At 36.8% G+C, this 22,189-nt stretch overlaps 1 protein-coding gene across 5 annotated transcripts in view; it reads right to left on the reverse strand.

Moving 5' to 3' along the window:
• Nucleotides 1-22,189, reverse strand: part of LOC5570016 (N-lysine methyltransferase KMT5A-B) — a 54,026-nt gene that overhangs the window by 7,123 nt on the left and 24,714 nt on the right. For all 5 annotated transcript variants that reach the window (XM_021853284.1, XM_021853285.1, XM_021853286.1 and 2 more), the window contains exons 4-5: nt 9,335-9,695; nt 9,075-9,265 (exon numbers count right to left, since the gene is read on the reverse strand). In XM_021853284.1, the coding sequence (XP_021708976.1) occupies nt 9,075-9,265; nt 9,335-9,695 (552 nt within the window). The remainder of the gene's footprint in view (nt 1-9,074; nt 9,266-9,334; nt 9,696-22,189) is intronic.

The following is a 22,189-nucleotide window of genomic DNA, read 5'->3' on the forward strand; positions in this document are numbered from 1 at the left end:
ACATATAACTTGAGAATTTTTCTATGTATCAGGTCGAAGCAGAAACAATCACGATTTTATTTTTGTTCTGAGATATCGACTGAGAGGTGGACCCTTCGTACGCCAGCTAGCTGAACAGTTTGCGAAAAAGCCCATTTTTTGATAAATCTTGAGTATTTCTTCACGTGATATGTCTCATATTTTGCTTGGAACACATAGCAAACTTAGTGGCATCGTATAGAGAAAGGATATAGCTTTCATTTAAACTTGAAAAAAATTTGGCGGCCATTTTGAATTTGGCCGCCATCTTGAATTTTGTTCGAAAAATCGATTTTTCACCATTAGCGCACCGCTAGTTTTGAATTCTGAGATCACCATCAGAAAGCTGAGGAAAAATTGCGTAAGATAGGCTACAGAAACTAGGTGAGCAATGGTATTTACCCTATCAAATGAACGATTTTCTAAATCATGTTATACGATTTTGACGTATATGGCGAGTGCAATCAATACAAACATCATTTTTTGTACAACAAAGAAACAAGTTTTCAACCTTTGGTGTTTTATTCGAGTCGAGTAAAGAATAAGAATATTATTTTTAGTGAAAAAAATCTGGCGGCCATCTTGGATTTTGACGCCATCTTGATTTTAGGCAGTAGAATTATTTTTTCACCTTGATAGCACTCAGCATGTCGAATTTAGAGGCTACCAATAAAAAAAGGTTACGTATACTCTTCTTCTTATTATTCTTCATTTTACTGACGTTACGTCCCTACTGGAACCGAGCCTGGTACTCAGCTTTAGTTATAAATCCAGGTTATTAAACAGGAATTTTCTTTTTTAATGCGATTTCTGACAACAGAATAATTCTTCGACATATCATTGAATTCAGTAATAATGAATAAATAAATTCAATAAATGAAAACCGTCAAAAAACATTGATTGTATTAAACAAACATTTTTTTACCCTATAACAACATTGTATGAAGTTTATAGATTGCGTGTAACGTAAAACATTGACAAAAGTGCATTAATTCATAAAGAAAGTCTTAAATTTTGAAGCAAAAAACATCCTTGATTTTCTAAGCCATAAAGTATCGTTTTTAGTACCGCCCAACATGCATGTGAAAAATAGCGAAATTGAATGATGAGAAGCAGGTTTTGTTCTTATGTGGACGTAATGCCAAAACGCAGGTGTATAATTTCGAGGTTAGAAAAACTGGCGGCCATCTTGGCTTTCGACGCCATCTTAGTTTTTAGCAGTTGCATGATTTTTTACCATCTCAGTGCTCATCATGTTGCCGTTAAAAAAATCTGATTCTATCTTTCTTATCTTATCTCAGCTGTTCAACTGATTGTTCATTTGTATCAATGGTTTTAGACCAAATAAATGAAAGAAACAATGCTATTTTACAACTCGAAGATATGCAGAAGAATCATTCAGGTAGCAAATAAGCGTTAACAAAATCCTATTTGATAATTCGTTTTTAAAACTAGTTAAGCTGAAGGGCTGGCTCTGTTCCAGTAGGGACGTAACGTGAGGAAAAAGAAGAATAAGTGTAACGGTAGCATTGAAATTCGAAATGTTGAATGCTAACAATGCTAACATGATTTAGAAAATCGTTCATATCATAGGGTAAATACCATTGCTCACCTAGTTTTTGTAGCCTATCTTACGCAATTTTTCCTCAGCTTTCTGATGGTGATCTCAGAATTCAAAACTGAAAAATCGATTTTTCTAACAAAATTCAAAATGGCGGCCAAATTCAAAATGGCCGCCAAATTTTTTTCAAGTTCAAATGAAAGCTATATCCTTTCTCTATATGATGCCACTAAGTTTGCTATGTGTTCCAAGCGAAATATATATGTCTTATGAAGAAATACCCAAGATTTATCAAAAAATGGGCTTTTTCGCAAACTGTTCAGCTAGCTGGCGTACGAGGGGTCCACCAATTTGAGAAAACAGAAAGGACCACCCTTAAGTTTTATCGAAAACTAGCGATCAGTGACATAAAATTGGAATTCTAACGATGGGTGCCGATGGCGGCCTGGTTTCAGCGAGAATTGCTCATATATCGTGTGGCAGGTACGATGATACTCTATGCCCAGGGAAGTCAAGGAAATTTACGAAAAGATCCTTGACCGACCGGGAATCGAACCCAGGCAGCTTCAGCATTTCTTTGCTTTGTAGCCGCAGACTCTAACCACTCGGCTAAGGAAGGTCCCCATAATACGTGATGAAAACCTATCAAAACAAGCTCCAAACCTGGTTCAAATTGGTTTTATCAACGCTCTCTCTTTGGGGCTCTCGTTCGCAGCTGTGTTGTTTATCGAGCTTGAAGTTATAGATGCGGCTGGTATGAATAAAAAGCTTTGAACTTTACTACATGTAGCATCTACTCAAAAACAAAATCCACAAAGTTTACTACACTTTTGGTATAAATAAAAAGCCTTTCGAACATGCAGTACGTACTGCTTTCGAACATGAGCTTCTACTACATACGGGTAGCAGTGACTGATGCTGCATGTTAAGAAATTTCCATTCAGAGTGCAAAGTGATTCTGCACGTAAAGAAAAATCTATTTAGAGTGACGCTTAAAATTAATACCAATGCATGAAATCTAATCGATTACGCGACAATATGCACAAAATCATGAAGGTGCTGTAATTTGACAAGATTTGTAGTGTAATTTTGCGAGTAGTCTTGTATTCTCTTTACGTGTATGATTTTATGATGATGGTACAGCAAAGAATTTTCTGGGTGGTTTTCGATCTTCGCCAACGCCAGTGATTGACGATTTTTTGAATTTTAGCTTAAAATCTTTGAAGACATCTTGAGATTACAGCTATCAAACTAGGAACCACATGTTTCCTAGCACCAGTACTGAGATTCTGGTGAAATCGCGGAAGAATTTTGATGATCCCCGTGTGTTTTCTTAACAGCATGTTGAATTCCGGAAATTCTAAGTGTTTCTGTGATATTCTCGTTATTTCGGTGGAGTTTCTGATAGTATCCTGGGAATTTCTAGAATGTAGAATGCATTTATTTTTATGGGAATTGTAGTGACTCTGATGGTAGTCGTTAGAGTTCAGAGAGAGAGATTCTAAAAAACAGGGCTCCCTTTGAAATTATTAAAATTCTTATCGATTTCACAAAAAATCCCATTGGAATCTAGAAAATTTTTAGCGACATTCGAAAGGTTTATATTAAAGCTTTGCTTAGAAATTCCAACGGAACTGGATATCAACGGAATCTTAAAGGTTTTTACAATAATTCCAAAGATTGACTTCCAGAATTCCAAATATTCACACATGGGCCGTATGAATAAAATGTAGTAAAGTTGAGTTTACTACATTCTCGGTAGTAAACGCTATATGTGGAACACGAGTGGAACATGTTTGTGTAATTTTCCTTTCTACACCTTTCGAACATACTACAAACAACGCATTACTATGAATAAAGGTAGCATTTACTACAAAGCTACTGGTAGTTAGCTTCAGAGGTTGCTACACATGCTTTGAGATTGCGGAATTGAATGGAATAATTTACTTTTGAGTAAAAATCATGGGAAAACGATATGAGTTTTGATATTTTAGAAGGTATTTGTAATATCCGTGTGAATTCTGGCATTACGATAATTATGTTATTTTCTAAGAATTTTAGGATGTCGGTAGGAATTGAGATATTTATAATGTAATTTGGAATTTTACTTGTAAACTCTGACATCTCAGATTTCCTTTTGAATTCCGGAATTCCTGTAGGAACTTTGGGATTCCGATAGGGATGTCGGATTTTTATGATAATTCTGGAAGTTTAAATACCATTCTAGGAATATTGCGGAAATATTAGGAATCTGATAAAAACTCTAGAATTGGGGTGGGAATGGGATTCAGAATATTAATCTCTTGGAATTCTGTGGGTATCTTTGAGACGGTATTTCTGTAAGAATCTATGAGATTGCGGTGGGATTCCTGCGAATTATTGTGTGAATATTTGTAATTCTGAAAATCAATCGTAATTATTGTAAAAACCTTTAAGATTCCGTTGATCTCCAGTTCCGTTGGAATTTCAAAGCAAAGCTTTAATATAAACGATTAGAATATCGATAAATATTTTATAGATTTCAATGGGATTTTTTGTGAAATCGACAAGAATTTTGATAATTTCAAAGGGAATCCTGGTGTTTTAGGGGAGATCCTCATTGAATTCTAACGACTACCAATGGAATCACTACAATTCCCATAAAAATCTCGACATTCTAAGTTCTAGACATTACAAGGATACTACCAGAAACCCCACCAAAATAACGAGAATATCGCAGAAGCACTTAGAATTTCCGGAATTCAACATGCTGTTAAGAAAACACACGGGGAGCATCAAAATTCTACCGCAATTTCACCAGAATCTCAGTACTGGTGCTAGAAAATATGTGGTTCCAAATTTGATAGCTGTAATCTCAAGATCTCTTCATAGATGTTAAGCTAGTATTTAAAAAATCATCAATCACTGGCGTTGGCGAAGGCCGAAAACCACCCAGAAAATTCTTTGATGTACCATCATCATAAAATCATAGACATAAAGAGAATACCAGACTAATCGCAAAATTACACTACAAATTTTGTCAAATAACAGCACCTTCATGATTTGTGCAAATTGTCGCGTAATCGATTAAATTCCATGCATTTTCTTCATATGCATGATTGTATTAATTTTAAGCGTCACTCTGAATAGATTGTTCTTTACGTGCAGAATCACTCTGCACTCTGAATGGAAATTTCTTAACGTGCATCTTCAGTCACTGCTCATGTTCGAAAGTAGTAAGTACTACATGTTCGAAAAGTTTTTTATTCATACCAAAAGTGTAGTAAACTTTGTGGATTTTGTTTTTGAGTAGATGCTACATGTAGTAAAGTTCAAAGTTTTTTATTCATATCACCCAATTCGCAGCAATCCCACCGAAATCTCATAGATTCTTACAGAAATACAGTCTCAAAGATACCCACAGAATTCCAAGGGATTAATAACCGGAATCCCATTCCCACCCGAATTCTAGTGTTCTTACCAGATTTCTAATATTTCCGCAATATTTCTAGAATGGCTTTTAAAATTCCAGAATTATCATTAAAAATATCATTGAATTTTATTAAAAATCCGACATCCCTATCGGAATCCTAAAGCCCTACAGGAATTCCGGAATTCCAAAGGAAATCTGAGAATTTTAGATATCAGAATTTATATGTCAAATTACTTTATAAATATCTAAATTCACTCCGATATCCCAAAATTCCTAAGAAATAACATCATTATCGTAATGCCAGAATTCACACGAATATTACAAATTGCTACAGCCAATAATCTTACCGGAGTCTCAGAATTGGCGGGGCGTAACCTCAGAATTCCTAAGCAAAACTCAAAATACCTTCTGAAATATCAAAACTTATATCGTTTTCCCATGATTTTCACGCAAAAGGAAACTATTCCATTCAATTCCACAATTTCAAAGCATGAGTAGCAACCTCTGAAGCTAACTACCAGTAGCTTTGTAGTAAATGCTACTTTTATTCATAGCAACGCGTTGTTTGTAGTATGTTCGAAAGGTGTAGAAAGGAAAATGACACAAACATGTTCCACTCGTGTCCCACATGTAGCGTTTACTACCGAGAATGTAGTAAACTTAACTTTACTACATTTTATTCATACGGCCCATTGCCGATTATAGACCGATACAGATAGGATGATTTTCTTCACTTGCTTTGATCGTGCTTTAAAATCGAATGAGAACGAATTCTGCATTGCCTGACAATGAATATTGAATTTTCACATTAACTTCTATCTTTATGGTCTTTCTATTGTTTTTTTTTGTTGACTTTTTCATAGCCGTTCGGAAACTTTTTTGTTTGAAATTTGTTTAATAATTTTGGAATTAATTTTATTACTTATTGAAAAGTTTACGATCCAACAAGCGCTAAACATAAAATTGGCATGTTAAATCATCACACTTAAATTTTAGAAGCTATCATTGTTTACAGATATTCATTTTGAGGTGTCCTATATGCTCGGACAATAAATTAATCATACTCGTAGAAGTGTAGGTACTAGGTGTACTAGGTGATGGGTGTATGTGACACGGGTCTACTCCGTTTGGCATTATAGTCGTTTCGCATTATAGTTGTTTGGCATAATAGTCGGTGGCGGTGGTCGCCCGGTTTTTCGTTCCGCACGGACTGTGCGAAGTTCCTTATTCTTCTTCTCCTTCACTGGGCCAAAAGCCACACGAAACAGCTGTCCTTTACAATTAGCTAGGGGAAGGAGATTGACTCCTTTGTCGGACCCCCTTTAGCGACCTAGTGTCGAAACAGCGAACTGCCTACTCTCCGTAGGCAGTCCTGGCAGATTCCGCAGAATTCTGCCACAGGTGGTACGCCCCTGTCTTCATCTTTCTTGGTGACAAGCTACACGGGCGAGACTAGGCTCTACTGACTGAGGCCGCGTAGCGAAGACGGCGGGTTTTGGGAACCTTTGACGGAACCCCCTTTTTCACTGCACTACACAACACTCGCGTTCTCGAAACCAAGGGCCGGCACTTTCTGATCGGGAACCACTATCACGGTGCTGGGAACAATCTTCCAGCTTTCTTCCGAAAAGAAACAGCAATTTTCCCGGTTTTGGTGGCGAAAACTTTCCGAGTTCGTCGAAACAAATCAAACGCGACCGTCGCCCTTCGTGGTTCGAAACACTCTCCTCTTAAAACGTCATCGTTCCGACCAGCACAAATCGCCATCCAAACGTCACCATCTTCACGGAGAAAATAAAAAACCCATATTTGAGTATTTTTAACGTACTTTTAAAGTTATTTTCCTCTCCCTATTTCATTTGCTCCTTACATTGTTGTCAGAGAGCGAAGAGCAAAACAACCCAAAAACCGAACCCTTGTGCGTTACCTCAAATTTGAGTAAGTGTCAACTTACAGTACTAACTGGAAGTTGAGTTATTTGATCTGCCGGTTGAGTGAAAATAACTTAGCCAGTAGGTATTTTTTCGCATGGCTGCAAATAAAAACAACTTCTACCCCATCAACTCAAAATAAGGTTAACACACGAACCCCCCGAATAGGGTCCTAAAGCCCTGTCTCAATTTTAGTGCCAAACGCTTAAGTTTAGGCCAATAACACATGTTTACTCAATTTTCTAATGTTTTCCGTTGGTTTGAATCCAAAAAACATTTTTTTTTAGATTTTGTTACACCCCTTGGCTTAAACTCATATTTTGGGTGTATTTTGTTTTCCGTGTTCCTTCCGAAATGTCAGATAGGAACAACCCCAGTGTTAAAACTAAAATCCCTGTGCTGTTTTTGTCGACTAAGCGAACGTCAAACATGATCTTAAGTGTCAAGGTTCATTTATGGACCCAATTTTTAAATTAAAGTTTAAACATGATATAGCCGTTATTTGAGCTGGAAAAATTGCTAAAGTAGTTGCAGTAAGATGCTCTTTCGTGTTATTGAATAAAAACAAGATTTCATTCAACATTTTAGGACCCAATTGAGCGGAATGAACTCACTTTTGAGTTCTTCATTTTCTCCGTGTTCTGCCACCGTGCTCGACTGTTATATGTTTAAATTGCCGCCGCTTTTCTTGCAACGGCATGGCAGGGGATGGAGACCTAATGTTATTGCACTCGCGGACACAATGCACTCGATATTTTTTCCTGTACATTATAACTACACTAAACAAACATATTAAATATTTTAACAAAATGAACAAATTAATACATTTGCAAAACACTGTGGTGGATTTTATGCAGTGATGCCACATACACAGATTTATCTGTAATTACACAGATTTTTTCCTGTTCTTGCCTACAGATATCTGTGATCACAGATCACAGATTTTTTATATAAAAAAGATTTTTAAGATTTTATCATATTTCACGAGTTTAGGACACGATTTTGGAAGATATAAATCAGATATGCCTTTACTCTGTTTAGTTTTCCTCAAAAAACTTAAGTATTTTATTATTTTAGAATTTATTATGTACCTTTAACTTACTTTTAGAAGCATAATTTCAAATTAAAAAATATTGACATGCCAAAAACAGTCAAAATATGTTTGCAAAAATTCTTTTTGATCAAAGAAATAAAAATTTTGGGTATTTTTGTGACACAGATTTTAACCAAGATTTTTAGAGGTTGACTTAAGATAAAAAAGATTTTTTCAGCCGAAAACACAGATGAGAATCGGAAAAAATGTGGCAACACTGATTTTATGTTGTCAACTAACACATAAACAACAACATGAAAACAAATCAACATAGAGTAAGGTTAAACATACCACGCTAAACACACTCAAAAGTGGGTAAAATTGACACGGATAATAAGGTGGGTGTAAAATACACTCCACATAAAAATTACCGTGGCCTGCTCTAATTCCGTGTGTTGCCTAATACCGTGTATTTGGGAATTATGTGGATTTCTAGCATATTATATTATTTATTTTTCTAAATGATTGTCACAAACGTTAGCACGTTAAGTAGTATTTAGAAAGGCATGAAAACTTGAACTAAAGATGCACACACAAACAAACAAAAATAATGTTAGAATGTACCTAAGTGCGCGATTGCTTCAAATCGAGTCGGTGTCGGAATTAGAGCAGGCCACGGTGATGCATGGAAGTGCCCAAGTGGTTCTGCACCCTATTAGGCAACACATGGAATTAGAGCAGGTCACGGTATATTAGCATTTCCGCACTTGTAAAAACTTCTGCGATAGTCCAGTGGTGAAAGAAATGCGCAATATAACAAACAATTCCGGCGCCGACTGCGTCCGAATGCAGGTCAATTTGGGTATGGGAGGGAGATGTTGAAAACACTGGGAGTTTGGATATAGGAAAGGATTCGTTTTGGTTAACGATAAAGATATAATTTTGAATGAATACGTGAACACATACACGGATGATCGATACCGACATTGCAGTTACTATGTGAACCGGACACGATCCGTATTCCGTCGCTCGCCCTCAAAGGAGCATACAACAGAATCAACGGATCAAACACTACTCAATTTAAATAACAAATAACAAAACTTCGATTACAATACTTACCAGTGCTGCACATTTTTGTGCTTGAAGTAATACATATAACATCCGGTGTTGTCGTCTTCGGCATAAATCTGTTCTCTTTCTTTCGCTTCTGAGACTGTTATAAGATCGCCGATGTACTCCACTACAAATTCGCCCTTCATGAACGGCCTTGTCGTTATTATTCCACGTCCCTTCTCTTCAAAGTGTTGAATCTAAAATAACCATTCGAAACGATTACTGCAAAAGCTGCAAAGGTCGGGTTTCTTGCGGTGAAACTATACCTTCAAACCAGATTCCCGCTGTTCGCGAATAGCCTTTTCAATATCGCGGTCCCGTTCCCATTGAACTTCTTTTTTGGTTTTTCTCACACTTCGTCGTACTTGGAAGAAATCGGTCAGCTTTGTGTTGGTTCCTGCCTCACCGCTGTGTTTGCCGACATTTGTGGTCACAGCTGAAGGAACCTCGGTTTGTTTGCTGCTTTGGTTATTGTTGGTATTCTGCTGTGCAGTAGGATTGACCGAATCGTTCAAGACCGGCTTTTTCTTATCCAACTCAGTGGTCGTGGTTGTCAGAATATTGATATCGACTGAACTGATCACTTCCGATTCTTCCAGCGCGTTTTCCGATTCTTTTACGTGAAGCCTGCAAGTAATGAAGACATATAAAGTTTTATATTTTAACGTTTAGGGAAGAAGCTCTGGTATAAAAATTTCAATTTCAAACTTCAAGGATCGAAGCCAGAGGCAGAGTCGGATAGGAAGTTAGGAGAACAAGATTCTGACATAAATAATTCAAAAGGGATTAAAAAGAGAACTAGGAACCGAAAAATAATACCAAACAGCAACAAGGAAATATTCCAAGAGTAGGTCGGTGTTCCCTTAGTGAACAGTCCCCTATAGTCGCACTAGTGGCTTTTTACGGCCGTTTTGCTATAAACCTTTTCAAAACATTTTTTGACATGAAGGTCCGGAGGTATTTATCTAAGTACCATTGATACACAGCTTGATTTTGTTCAAAAAATGATCGAAATAATTAGTTTTGCTTAAAATTTGAGCTCCCTTGCGCCTATAGTAAACCTATTGTTCCTATAGTAGCACTACTGCGACAAACTATTTTTTTATTATACGAAATAATTAATAAATTACAATTTTTTTACATCAAACGAAAGCTTTTGATCCATACTTTGAAGGAAAAATATAAAAGATTTGTAAAAATATGTTTTTGATTAGTGTTTTGCCAACGCCGTGATGCTAGTGCTACTATAGGAACAGAAATTAGAAATAGTACTACTATAGGCACATGCATGCGATAATAAATGCAAACATTTGAGTTTTCGTAGTTTTCATATTTTTCCCACAAAACCAAGATAAAAAGCTTTCAGATGATGAAAAAATAATGACAATAGCGTTATTTTTCGATTTTATACGAATTTTTGTTCTTAGCTATGCGGCTATTGGTACATCGACCCTAGTTCTTCAAAGATTTCTCAGAGAATCCTCAAAGGGCAATTCTGAAAATTTATTTTGGAGTTCCTCGTGATGTTACGCCAGGTAGGATATTTCCTGGAATCTCACCAAGAATCAATTTAGGCATTTGCCTTAAATTTCCTTCAGGTATTACTTTGTCGGTGGTATCCCATGTAATAACAATAACAATTTATTTAGCTGAAAGTAGCTGTATAAACAACATTTTAGTTAAACAATCTGTCATTCAGCTACTAATGTTACTTGGGACTACTCCCATGGTTTGTTCAGGACATCATTCAGTGATTCTTTTCCGATTTCCCTAGGAATTCCTTCAAAATTATTGTTCAAGATCCTCTTGCTAAGCTTCTCCCTGTTCTTATTCCTTTATAAACATCCTTCAAGACTTCTTCACGGTTTCTTCCAAAGTTGTCTCTGACAATGATCTTTGAAAAAACATCTCGACCCTTGAAATTCTTCGAGGATTCTCTTTAAAAATTGCTGGCATAATTTTTGAAAAAAAAAATACCACGACCATTGACTTTGATATTTTTTAATCCATTTCAAAATTCAAATCAATGTAACTTTAGATTGGAATAATCCAGCTAGTTAAAACTTTCTAACAACTTTTTCTTGTGGGATTTTTTTTTTGCTGAAACATAAGTTTTGGAAAGTTCAAGCAGCTCGCCTAAAATAATTGTGTTAAGCGATTCAGTTTTTTAGGCTTAAATGAAAGACATGTAAGTCTAGTTCAGAAACCCTCAAGGAGATCCGGAGTTGGTCACTGTGGCCACCGGGAACCAACTACATATGAAAAAAGTCCCTTTAGAGACCCTTACATTGACAACCTGTAGACTCGAAACCAAACAAGTGATCTGAACCGTCAATAATATTTACGTTGACTGTGGATAGAGATGCTCAAATCATGTCCGCATTCATGTTGGTGGAAAGGGTAGTGCCATAGGATACGTTCGGTAGACGTTCTGGCCGACAAATGGTTAATATTTACGCATTGGAATCATGCGCTTCTGATCAGAACAAACTCACCAAATTCCTTTTTCGAAACTCCTCTGAAATCCTTCGCTCCTCTAATGATGAATCACCGCTCGAAAAATCGACATTAAAACATTAGTTTGCGAAAACGCTCAAAACACGCCGGAGATAAAAAAGAACGAGTCGCGCGAAACGAATTCAATTGCTGATGCCATCACAGAGCATTCTCGAGCAAAACGCATGCAAATCAAATAAAAGTAAAAAAATACACTTTAATCACTTTGAAAAATATATTTCCACAGAACATTTGTACGTGGCACCATCCACCGAAACTGGTGAAAACCAGCCGAATTGAGTAAAAATAAAAAAAAACGCGGGACGAAGTAAACGTGACACAAAATTCCCTTATTCGTCAATAGATAAATAACCAAATAATAATAAAATAATGACCACCGGAGATACTCGTATTTTGCGACATATCAGTTTTAGTATTAAAACTAGACATGCGACGGCTCATTCTTCATGATTTTAAATACCTTTGACTTTTCTAATTCAATTATAAATGATTGAGCACTTTTACTTACCCAAGAAATCCGTATTGTGAGACATTGGTGAGGGAGTCCTTGAAAACATTGCAGAATAAACTTCTGGATAAATCACTAGTAGAATTCCTGAAGCATTTCCTCGAGAAATTGCAGAAGAAATCTATGGTTATTCAAAATCAGAATATGGTCTGTCAGGGGAACGAGCAAAATGGACTGTAACACTTTTCGGGAGGACGGTCGAAGCTAGAGGGTAAGGATCCCTCGCAGGACGCTTCGTCTTGTAGCCGATACACTTTACAGCTCTTTCGGGAGGACACTTCTTCGATACTAGGACTGGGTTACTGGGAATTCAAAACATTGGGTTTTGTACTGAACTACACTTTAATTAACTAAATTAACAAATGAGTTGTAACTTTCTTCTAAACAAGTTGGTTGCTGTCGACACTTTCTTGAAGACTGTACTTTTTCACACTTCCTTTCTCTGCACAGACCCTTGCGTGGCGTGATCGTGCATGAAGGTGGGGCGTGGAAGAAAAATCTCCACACGCGCGGGATAGAAACGGTAGGAAAAGGAAACACAAAAGATGTTCACGCATCGCATGGCTTCTTCCGTACACGGAACAGAATAATTATTGCTTAAGAATCTTTGACAGTCTCACTAGCAGCTCTAGAATTTTGCATCAGAATTTACTGCACCGCACTCGCGATCCTGCTATGAAAATTATATGGCAGGATTTGCAGAAAGAAATCAAAAAGCGTTATGCTCAATTAAGAAACAAACATTTTGAAAATAAAATTTCTCAATTGGACCCTGGCTCTAAGCCCTTTTGGAAATTATCTAAAATCTTGAAAAAACCTCAGAAGCCTATACCGGCATTGAAAGAGGAAAACAAATTATTACTAACTAATTGCGAAAAAGCTCAAAAACTTGCTATGCAGTTTGAAAGTGCGCACAATTTTAATTTAGGACTTACTAGTCCAATTGAAAATGAAGTTACTCAGGAGTTCGAAAATATTCTCAATCAAGAGAACGTTTTCGAAAATGCCTGGGAGACTGATTTGGAAGAAGTGAGAACTATTATTAAAAAATTCAAAAATATGAAAGCTTCTGGCGATGATGGAATTTTCTACATCCTCATCAAGAAACTTCCAGAAAGTAGCTTATCATTTTTAGTTGATATATTAAACAAATGTTTTCAATTAGCATATTTTCCTGACAAATGGAAAAATGCTAAGGTTGTTCCAATTTTAAAACCAGATAAAAATCCTGCAGAAGCTTCTAGCTATCGTCCAATCAGTTTGCTTTCCTCCATCAGTAAACTTTTTGAAAAGGTTATTTTGAACAGAATGATGGCCCACATCAACGAAAATTCAATTTTTGCCAATGAACAGTTCGGATTCCGCCATGGACATTCGACCACTCATCAACTTTTACGTGTAACAAATTTGATCCGTTCCAACAAATCTGAAGGCTATTCTACTGGTCTTGCTCTTCTAGACATAGAAAAAGCATTCGACAGTGTTTGGCATGAAGGTTTGATTGTAAAATTAAAAAACTTTAATTTTCCAACATACATTGTTAGAATAATTCAAAGTTATCTGTCAAATCGTACACTTCAGGTTAATTATCAGAACTCCAGATCTGAAAGACTTCCTGTAAGAGCTGGTGTTCCTCAAGGCAGCATTTTGGAACCAATATTATACAATATTTTCACATCTGACTTACCTGAGTTACCTCAGGGATGTCAAAAATCTTTGTTTGCGGATGACACAGGCCTCTCCGTCAAAGGTCGAAGCCTGCGTGTCATCTGTTGTCGATTGCAAAAAAGTTTGGATATTGTTTCTTCATACTTGCAAAAATGGAAGATTTCTGCTAATGCTTCCAAAACTCAACTAATAATATTCCCACATAAACCAAATGCTCTTTATTTGAAACCTTCAAGTAGACATGTTGTCACGATGAGCGGGATTCCAATAAATTGGTCAGATGAAGTTAAGTATCTAGGGCTCATGCTTGATAAGAATTTAACTTTCAAAAATCACATTGAGGGCATTCAAGCCAAATGTAATAAATATGTAAAATGTCTTTATCCCTTTATTAATAGAAAATCGAAACTTTGTCTTAAGGCTAAGTAGCCCGTCATTCGTTTTGGCAACAATGATGACTTTTCAGCTTGCATTTCAAAGTGATAAAACTCAATCCGAATAGTTTATATTGACTTGAAAAAGCATCACTGTACGCGCTAACATGCATAAAGTATGCTGATACTTTTTCAGCTGTGTCAGTGCAAAACCAACTGATTTTCTTTGATTCGAAATCGTGAGATGAATTAGCAACAATCATCAACGACGCGTACAAATTTCAATGACGGCCTACTTCGCCTTAAGAACAAACTTTTGATATTCAAACAAATTTTCAGGCCTGCCATGTTGTATGCTGTACCAATATGGACTAGCTGTTGTAATACCAGGAAGAAAGCTTTGCAGAGAATTCAAAATAAAATTTTGAAAATGATTCTGAGAATTCCTCCCTGGTATAGTACCAATGAGTTACATAGAATATCCAATGTTGAAACATTGGAACAAATGTCAAATAAAATAATTAATAATTTCAGGCAAAAATCGTTACAATCTTCTATTGCCACGATTAATGCGTTATATGTTTAGGTTAAGTATATTTAAAGCGTTTTTTTTTCTCTTATAAGCAGGTGAAATCAACTCACCTGTAAAAAATCTGAACTGCTACGGCAAATGAAATGTTATATGTTGTTAACAAAATGTTAATAAAATCTTAAATTTGTTTTACCAAATTAGGATGATAGTGTCACAGACAAACAGACGTAACACTTAGAACAAATCTCGATCAAATTCATACCCGGGTAGAGGAAAATAGCAAACGAATAACAAAATTTACCATTAAAATAGAAGGTTTGAATAGCAAAATTTGTTATTTGTTTGTTTGAAATAAGAGATAAAATAACAAAAATAATAACTGAGTTTGTATGGCATAAAAACTAAATCATAACATATTTTGCCATTGTAATAACAAAATAATAGTAAAAATATAGGCAATCGTAAATAACAAAATATGTTATTATTTTGATATTATTAACAAAATAATAACTAAATAAGCTATTCACGAGTAGATCAAAATAATGATAATTTTAGTTCTTTGACTTCAATATCTAAATTTAGCATGATTTAAAAATGAACTTTTAGCTTTCCTGCTAAAAAACTTTTGCTTTTTGAATCTTTAATGAATATCATACAAATAGTAAAATGAGCTATTATGGCAAAATTTGATATTGGTTTGTTCTCATGAATTATTTAAATAAAGTTTTCAAATATCAAAATAATGACATATTTTACTATTTTGTTATTCTTTAGATATTCAATATTTTTAGTATTTTTGCACAAATAGCAAATTTTACCATGATAGTATATTTTGTTATCGATTAGTTATTACGTGAATTTTAAGTATAACATATCAATGACAAATTTTGCTATGATAGTATGTTTTGCTATTGATGCGATTTTTAATGTCATAGATTAATAACATAATAATGGTTAAACTAGATATGATATGAGATATGGCAAAATTTGTTCTTATTTTACCATTATTTTGTTATTCACCTCTACCCGGGTAGTCACGAGGACATGTACGCCCAATACTAAAATCGGTGTGTTTGGCCGACTCGCCTATTTTGCTACCGCCTAACAGATGGCGGTAGTGAGCAAACGTCAAACACGAACAAAAACGATGCGAGCGCTGCGGGTGGCGGATTGGCCAACTACCATATTTTCGAATCAACCGTTAAAAAGGTAGTCGATGGACAACGATGGGAGTGTGACGTCTGTTTGTCTGTGATAGTGTTGTCTAATAACACAGAACACCTAGATATGAGAAATGAATGTAATGTTTGAAATGATACTAATAAAGAAATTAAAAAAAAAAGAATTTACTGCACGCAGAAAAATGAAAACAGTGACTTTGGTTACCATTGTAAAAAAGTGAGCAAGTCTCTACAAGAAATGAACTGCAGAAGTATAATTTATGGATGAAATGTTGGAGAAATTTCTAGAAGATCTTGATGAACCAAAAGAGAAACCCCTGGTAAACATGGCTGGAACAATAATTGGGAAAAAAAACTTAGGTACGAATTCCTCGAAGATGGAATATGATGTATTTGATAGACAAATCAGAAACAAGTCCTGGGAAAGTATCTGGAAAAAAAATCAAAGTAATTCCCGAGGAAATTACTGGTCGACCTTAATTTTCCTCAAGGGTTTACTTGCAATGGTCGATTTCTCCTCATCGATCCTCTCTTCTGTGATTAAAGGTGACAAGATGCAGTATTGAACGGAAAAAGGATCACCAAATCTTGCTTTGCATGCTAAACACGTTACGGATTTATTTTAGCGAAGTTATGAGCGAAGGAGAGGCTCGATGAAGAGAAATCGATCAAGTCAAGTCAGATAAGCACTTATGAAGGACCATGTCGAAGTGATGTTCTAAGCCTTTTGACTTGTACATTGTAATGTATATTTCATTAGCATTTTCAATATTTACACTTAATCGTGTATTCAGCGTTGATTGTTATACTAAGCACAAAACTAGCAACACTGCTGTCATAAAAAAAATTATGAATAAACTACCCGAAGAGGGTCTCTTTTACTTTGTGCACTCGAACCAACTGGACGTATTTCTCCACATCTCCGAACGAAATCCCCGAGTATAATTACACCCGTACAACAGTGGATTAATCTCTTAATCCACTTTGAATACTTTTAGTGTAGTTAAAAGTGAAAAGATTTTCCTGATTGGAAAACATATAAGTGGCGACGAGGAAAACGGTGTCCGAAAGTTGGATTTTCGGCGCGCGATCAGTGCAGCAGCTCGGGCGGCAGCCATCACGGGTGAGATTTTTTCCCATCACCCGCGGGACGGAGGATTAGGCTGGTCCAAAACTGACTGGAGCGGCGGTAAGAACAAAGCAAAACTAAATACTCGAAAAAGTGAAATCTAATTCCGCGAGTGGAAATTTTCCTTTTTCGGTGGTATTTTTCGACGGTAAGAAAGCGTAATTGTATTTTAACCGCCATTTGCTTTGCTGGCGTCGGTTTTGGTTAAACAATAGTAACACAATTAACATAATTAAAAGCCTTTATTGTTTTCAGGGAACAATTATTTTACAAATTAATTAAGAGTGTTTTCCTTTTACTCCTAGTAGGCATCTGCGCAGTGAATTGTGCGGCGTCGGTTGCTGGTTCTGGCGGGAGATTTCCGGCTACTACACCTTTTTTCGCTGGGTGGCGAGTTTCACGCCTTTATTCCGCTTGTTGGCTGTTGGCGAGGATACGTTTCATCGGGTGAGTGAAGAAATTTTTTGTTGCGACTCAGTTGTGAAGACTAGACTGGTTCAAATTTTTTTTTGTGACTGTTGATTATTGTGATTTTTTTATAGAAATATTGACGTAGGACTACAAAGTGATAAATTTTGATTGTTTTCAACAACATATTTTTTCATTTTATAATTTTAATTGCAAAACAAGATTAATGACGAACAGAGAAAAGACCAAATGTTTCTTTTAGGTGGAGATTACCTTTTTAGTGTGGCGGACAAGCTTTATCCGACCGAAGCGATGATGGAAGAAGTGTCCTATGAAATTTTGATTCAAAAGCTTAAGGAGAGACTTGACAAAACTGATTCAGTCTTGCTCCAACGATATAGTTTCAGTACTAAAGTACAGCAACCTGGGGAAAGTGCAAGTGATTTTGTTTTTTCACTTAAAGTGCTTGCGGAACATTGCGAGTTTGGTGATCAGAAGAATCTCCTTATTCTTGATCGCATTCTTGTTGGTTTAACAAACAATTCCCTCAGACATAGACTTTTTACTGAAGACAATGCTAAATTGACTTTGGGAAAGGTGGACAAAATTATCGCTTCATGGGAAATGGCGGATACTCACACAAAAGCTTTAAAGAACAATGATGTTGACCAAGTGGCTTCAATAAATACAAAATATCCATTTACTGATGGAAGACAAATGCCTGAACATAGGATGAAAGAAATGCGTCAAGGTTATCGTAATACAGTAAATAGTCGTTTTGGTTTTCGATCCATGGATGATCGTCGCAAAGTTAATTTTCAATTCCAGCAACAAAAGCGTCGAGATTTACCAGCAGGTGCATTTTTTCGGCGAGGCAGAATGGACGGCAAGCAATGGACGTCGGATCAGCGCATTTGCGACTACTGTGGACGTAGAGGACATTTACGATGGAAGTGCTACAAACTCAAGGACGATATGAGTGAGGAAGAGGTCAACCATATTTCCAATGAGATTTCCACTGACTCGGATGCTGTGGACGAAGAGCTGGACAGGCTTATGACCATTGACTGTAGTTTGGATGATGATATATCAGGTGATCTAGAATGTATGCATGTTTCATCCGTTGACAAGAATGATTCTTGTTTGCTAAATGTATCTATTGAAAACAGTGATGTACAGATGGAGGTTGAAAGTGGCTCTTCTGTTACAGTAATGGACAAAAATTTATTTGCTTCAAAATTTGACCTTCCCTTGTTGAAAAGCTCTAAACAACTTGTTGTGATAAATGGTTCCAGATTAGAAGTGTCTGGAGAAGCTAAGGTTGAGGTTCAATACAATGGCAAGTTGAAAAAATTATATCTTTTAGTGCTTGATTGTGATTACCAGTTCACGCCTTTGCTTGGTAGACCATGGTTGGATGAATTCTTTCCCAACTGGAGAAACTTTTTTGGTAATTCGTTGCCAGTAAACAATAACATAAAAGATAATAATGAAGCACTAATTGCTTATACTAGGCCAAAAGTTTTTGACGTAATTGTCAACGATCTTTCTAATCCTACGAATAATTGCAAAACAGATTTAGCTTTAAAAAGTAACGTTAAAATTTTTAAAACTGTGTATGACGTTCCGTTTTATTTTCGAGAAAATATTTTAAAGTGTATCAATCTATGTATTACAAAACAATCGACAATAACTTCTCAAGTAACAACACTGGCAAATGTTGATATTATAGACAATGCAGCTTTCTGGTTGCGATTTCCAACAAAAATGGTAACTGCCAATGAGCATAATCAAAAATTAGTAAACAGTAATAATTTAGGGAACAATTTGTTCTGTAATTCTGTAGATAATGAGAAGTTTATTGCTGCTTGTAAAAGCAATGCAAGTTTGGCAATTCATCTAAAACTACATAATAATTCCAAATACAAATCTATCATGACACCATTTAGTGAGAAACAATTCTACAATGTTTATTGCGATTATCGTGCCTTCTTTATGATGGTGAAGAATTTCTCTAAATGGGTGGAGGTAAAGAATAGCACAAACTTTTCAAAAACTAAGTTGAAACTTGTTGGATTTCTTACAACTTTTGGTTTGCCAGACGAATTGTCGGACAATGGGTTTTCTCTCATCTTGTATTCATTGAAAAGATTAAATCATCCTACTAGTATTGGCCAGGAACAGATATTTGAGAAAATAGTAAAGTATGACAATCTTATTGTGGAATGGTTTTCAATGCTAAGAATACTTGAGATGAGTTTAGAAATCCGAATATTTGTATATACATGTTTTATCTTGACGTTGGAAGGTAGATTTCCTTCTAGAACAACATTTCAACATTTGCACGAAACATGGATAGGAGCATCTTTTCTAAAACGGTTTTACAAAAACTCATTACAGATCATGGTTGGACATGAGAAGACAGCTACATTGAATCAAACTCAAATTCGGTTCATTGAGGATGGACAAGATTTACGGGATCAACTAAAACCATCGACGAGAATGGTCAAGACTGGTCGGCCGATCCTGACTGTCGAGCAACCCGAGATGCTTTCCATGACAAACGAGTGCGATGTTGGGCAACTACCTGATCGAAGAAAAAGTGAAATTTCGAAGATAAGAATAAGTAGATTACAGAAAAGAAACTTTCCATCAGATCTGGTAGCGCTTACTGGCCTACCTAGGCGTTCGAAGAAAGTTAGACTTAAGATTACGATTTTGAATTATTGTTCATTCTGAATATTTGGTTTTACTTCTAAAGGGGGTAGAACTAATGTATATTTCATTAGCATTTTCAATATTTACACTTAATCGTGTATTCAGCGTTGATTGTTATACTAAGCACAAAACTAGCAACACTGCTGTCATAAAAAAAATTATGAATAAACTACCCGAAGAGGGTCTCTTTTACTTTGTGCACTCGAACCAACTGGACGTATTTCTCCACATCTCCGAACGAAATCCCCGAGTATAATTACACCCGTACAACAGTGGATTAATCTCTTAATCCACTTTGAATACTTTTAGTGTAGTTAAAAGTGAAAAGATTTTCCTGATTGGAAAACATATAACATTGAAGCGCCCATCTAGCGAATAGGAGGTCGTTGGTTTGGTCCCCACCGGAGCACGTGGTTTCTTTTCGCAAATTCAACTTTGATTTGCATTTGACAAATGTTCTGTGTGTACATATAAACGACAAAGCGTTTAGCTTAACTAGGTAGACAATTAAAATGTGCAATACCTGTTACAGTAGTTGGTTGCGTTAGATTTCATGGAGCAAATTCTGAAGTTGAAATATCCTTTGAAAAACCCTAGAATAATTTGTAGAGCAGTTCCGGTAAGTATTCCCGAAATCGATGTTTAATGGCTACTTGGTCGTCCATAGAAGTAAATATTCAATGTTATCTTCTTTTCCAAGCAGCCTAGATAGCCGTGTAGTGTCGGTAATGGTTGTCTCAACTGGCTAAGAATAACACTACGATTTGCCTGATCCTGTAGTAAAAATCTACTAATCAGGTAACCCCAATCCCAAGGTGTGATGCGACCCGTGCTGATGGATGAATGGTTGAGGGGGTTTAAAATATGCTCAATTGCTAACGGAGCCTGGAGAGCACCAGGGCGAACTCTCCAGTATGTAGCTCTTACTGCATTAGGGCGGGGCAATGATGCAGCGGACCGTATTTCCCCAGGGACTCGTGTGACCAAAAAAAGAGTGCAAATAATCAAACCAAAATAAAAGGTCCGACTCTCCCAGTCGGACGAAACGGAAACAGAGAATGCTTTTGGTAAGCTTGGACTGACCGAAGATGAGCTTCTTAGTAGTTCGCATGAAAACATGGAACCCGACCCCCCTCGGACACTGCCGAACGACTCAGGACTCCATCCTTCGGTTGAACCAATGGACGACGAAGAGGATGGAATTGCAGTCACAATAAACTTGACAGGATCGCAGCCATCAATCACAGGATCGAACGTCACCTCGGGTCCTATTGATGGAAAGACGGATCAACATCCAACAGATGACGCGAACAAACAAAAACCTACTGGCACCAAAAAGATCACTCGGAGCCAAAGGAAGCAGCTAAAAGCACTCCGACAAAGTGGCTTAAGCCGCCCTGAGGCCCTATCCAGAATCACGGGGGGTGAGGCTATGGTGTCAACTCCTTCGAAACGCACTCGGCAGGACCTTGACAAGTCCACAAATGCTGAAGAAGAACATAAGCAGAAACGGATGAAACAACACCTGAATCCGAGAAAGCGCGTTGAGCAACAGGAAACAAACAGCTCAACAGCCTCGACGATCAACAAACCCCCACCAGAAGATAAAAAACAGACTAGTCTAAGCTACGGTGAAATGACCAGTCGCAGGAGAGTCGGAATAATCCCAAAAGACTTCCCCACGACCCAACTTTCAACGACTCAGTTGGACGTTCTTCAGGAGGCACTGCTGCTTCGGGTAGAACAACAACGGAACGCGACAATGAAGCCCAAGTTTTCTAACCTTATCTACAAGTCTGGCCATATGGTTCTTATTTGTAAGGATCAGGAGACTGCGGAATGGGTAAAGGAGATAACACCTGCATTAAACCCCCTGGAAGGTGTTGAGTTGGTTGCAATGGATGAGGATAAGATTCAACGTCCAGAACTGATTCGAGCCTTCTTCCCTCAAAGCGCACAATACACCGATGATCGTATCAAAGCTCTCATCGAGAGTCAGAACGATCTTATAACCAACAACTGGGCCTGTCATGCAACGGCTCACTCCTAACAACAAGCATGTGGTGTGGGTCTTTAATGTAGATGG

This window comes from Aedes aegypti, chromosome 3 (genome assembly GCF_002204515.2).
Source record: "Aedes aegypti strain LVP_AGWG chromosome 3, AaegL5.0 Primary Assembly, whole genome shotgun sequence".
Classification (NCBI taxonomy): Eukaryota; Metazoa; Arthropoda; class Insecta; order Diptera; family Culicidae; genus Aedes; species Aedes aegypti.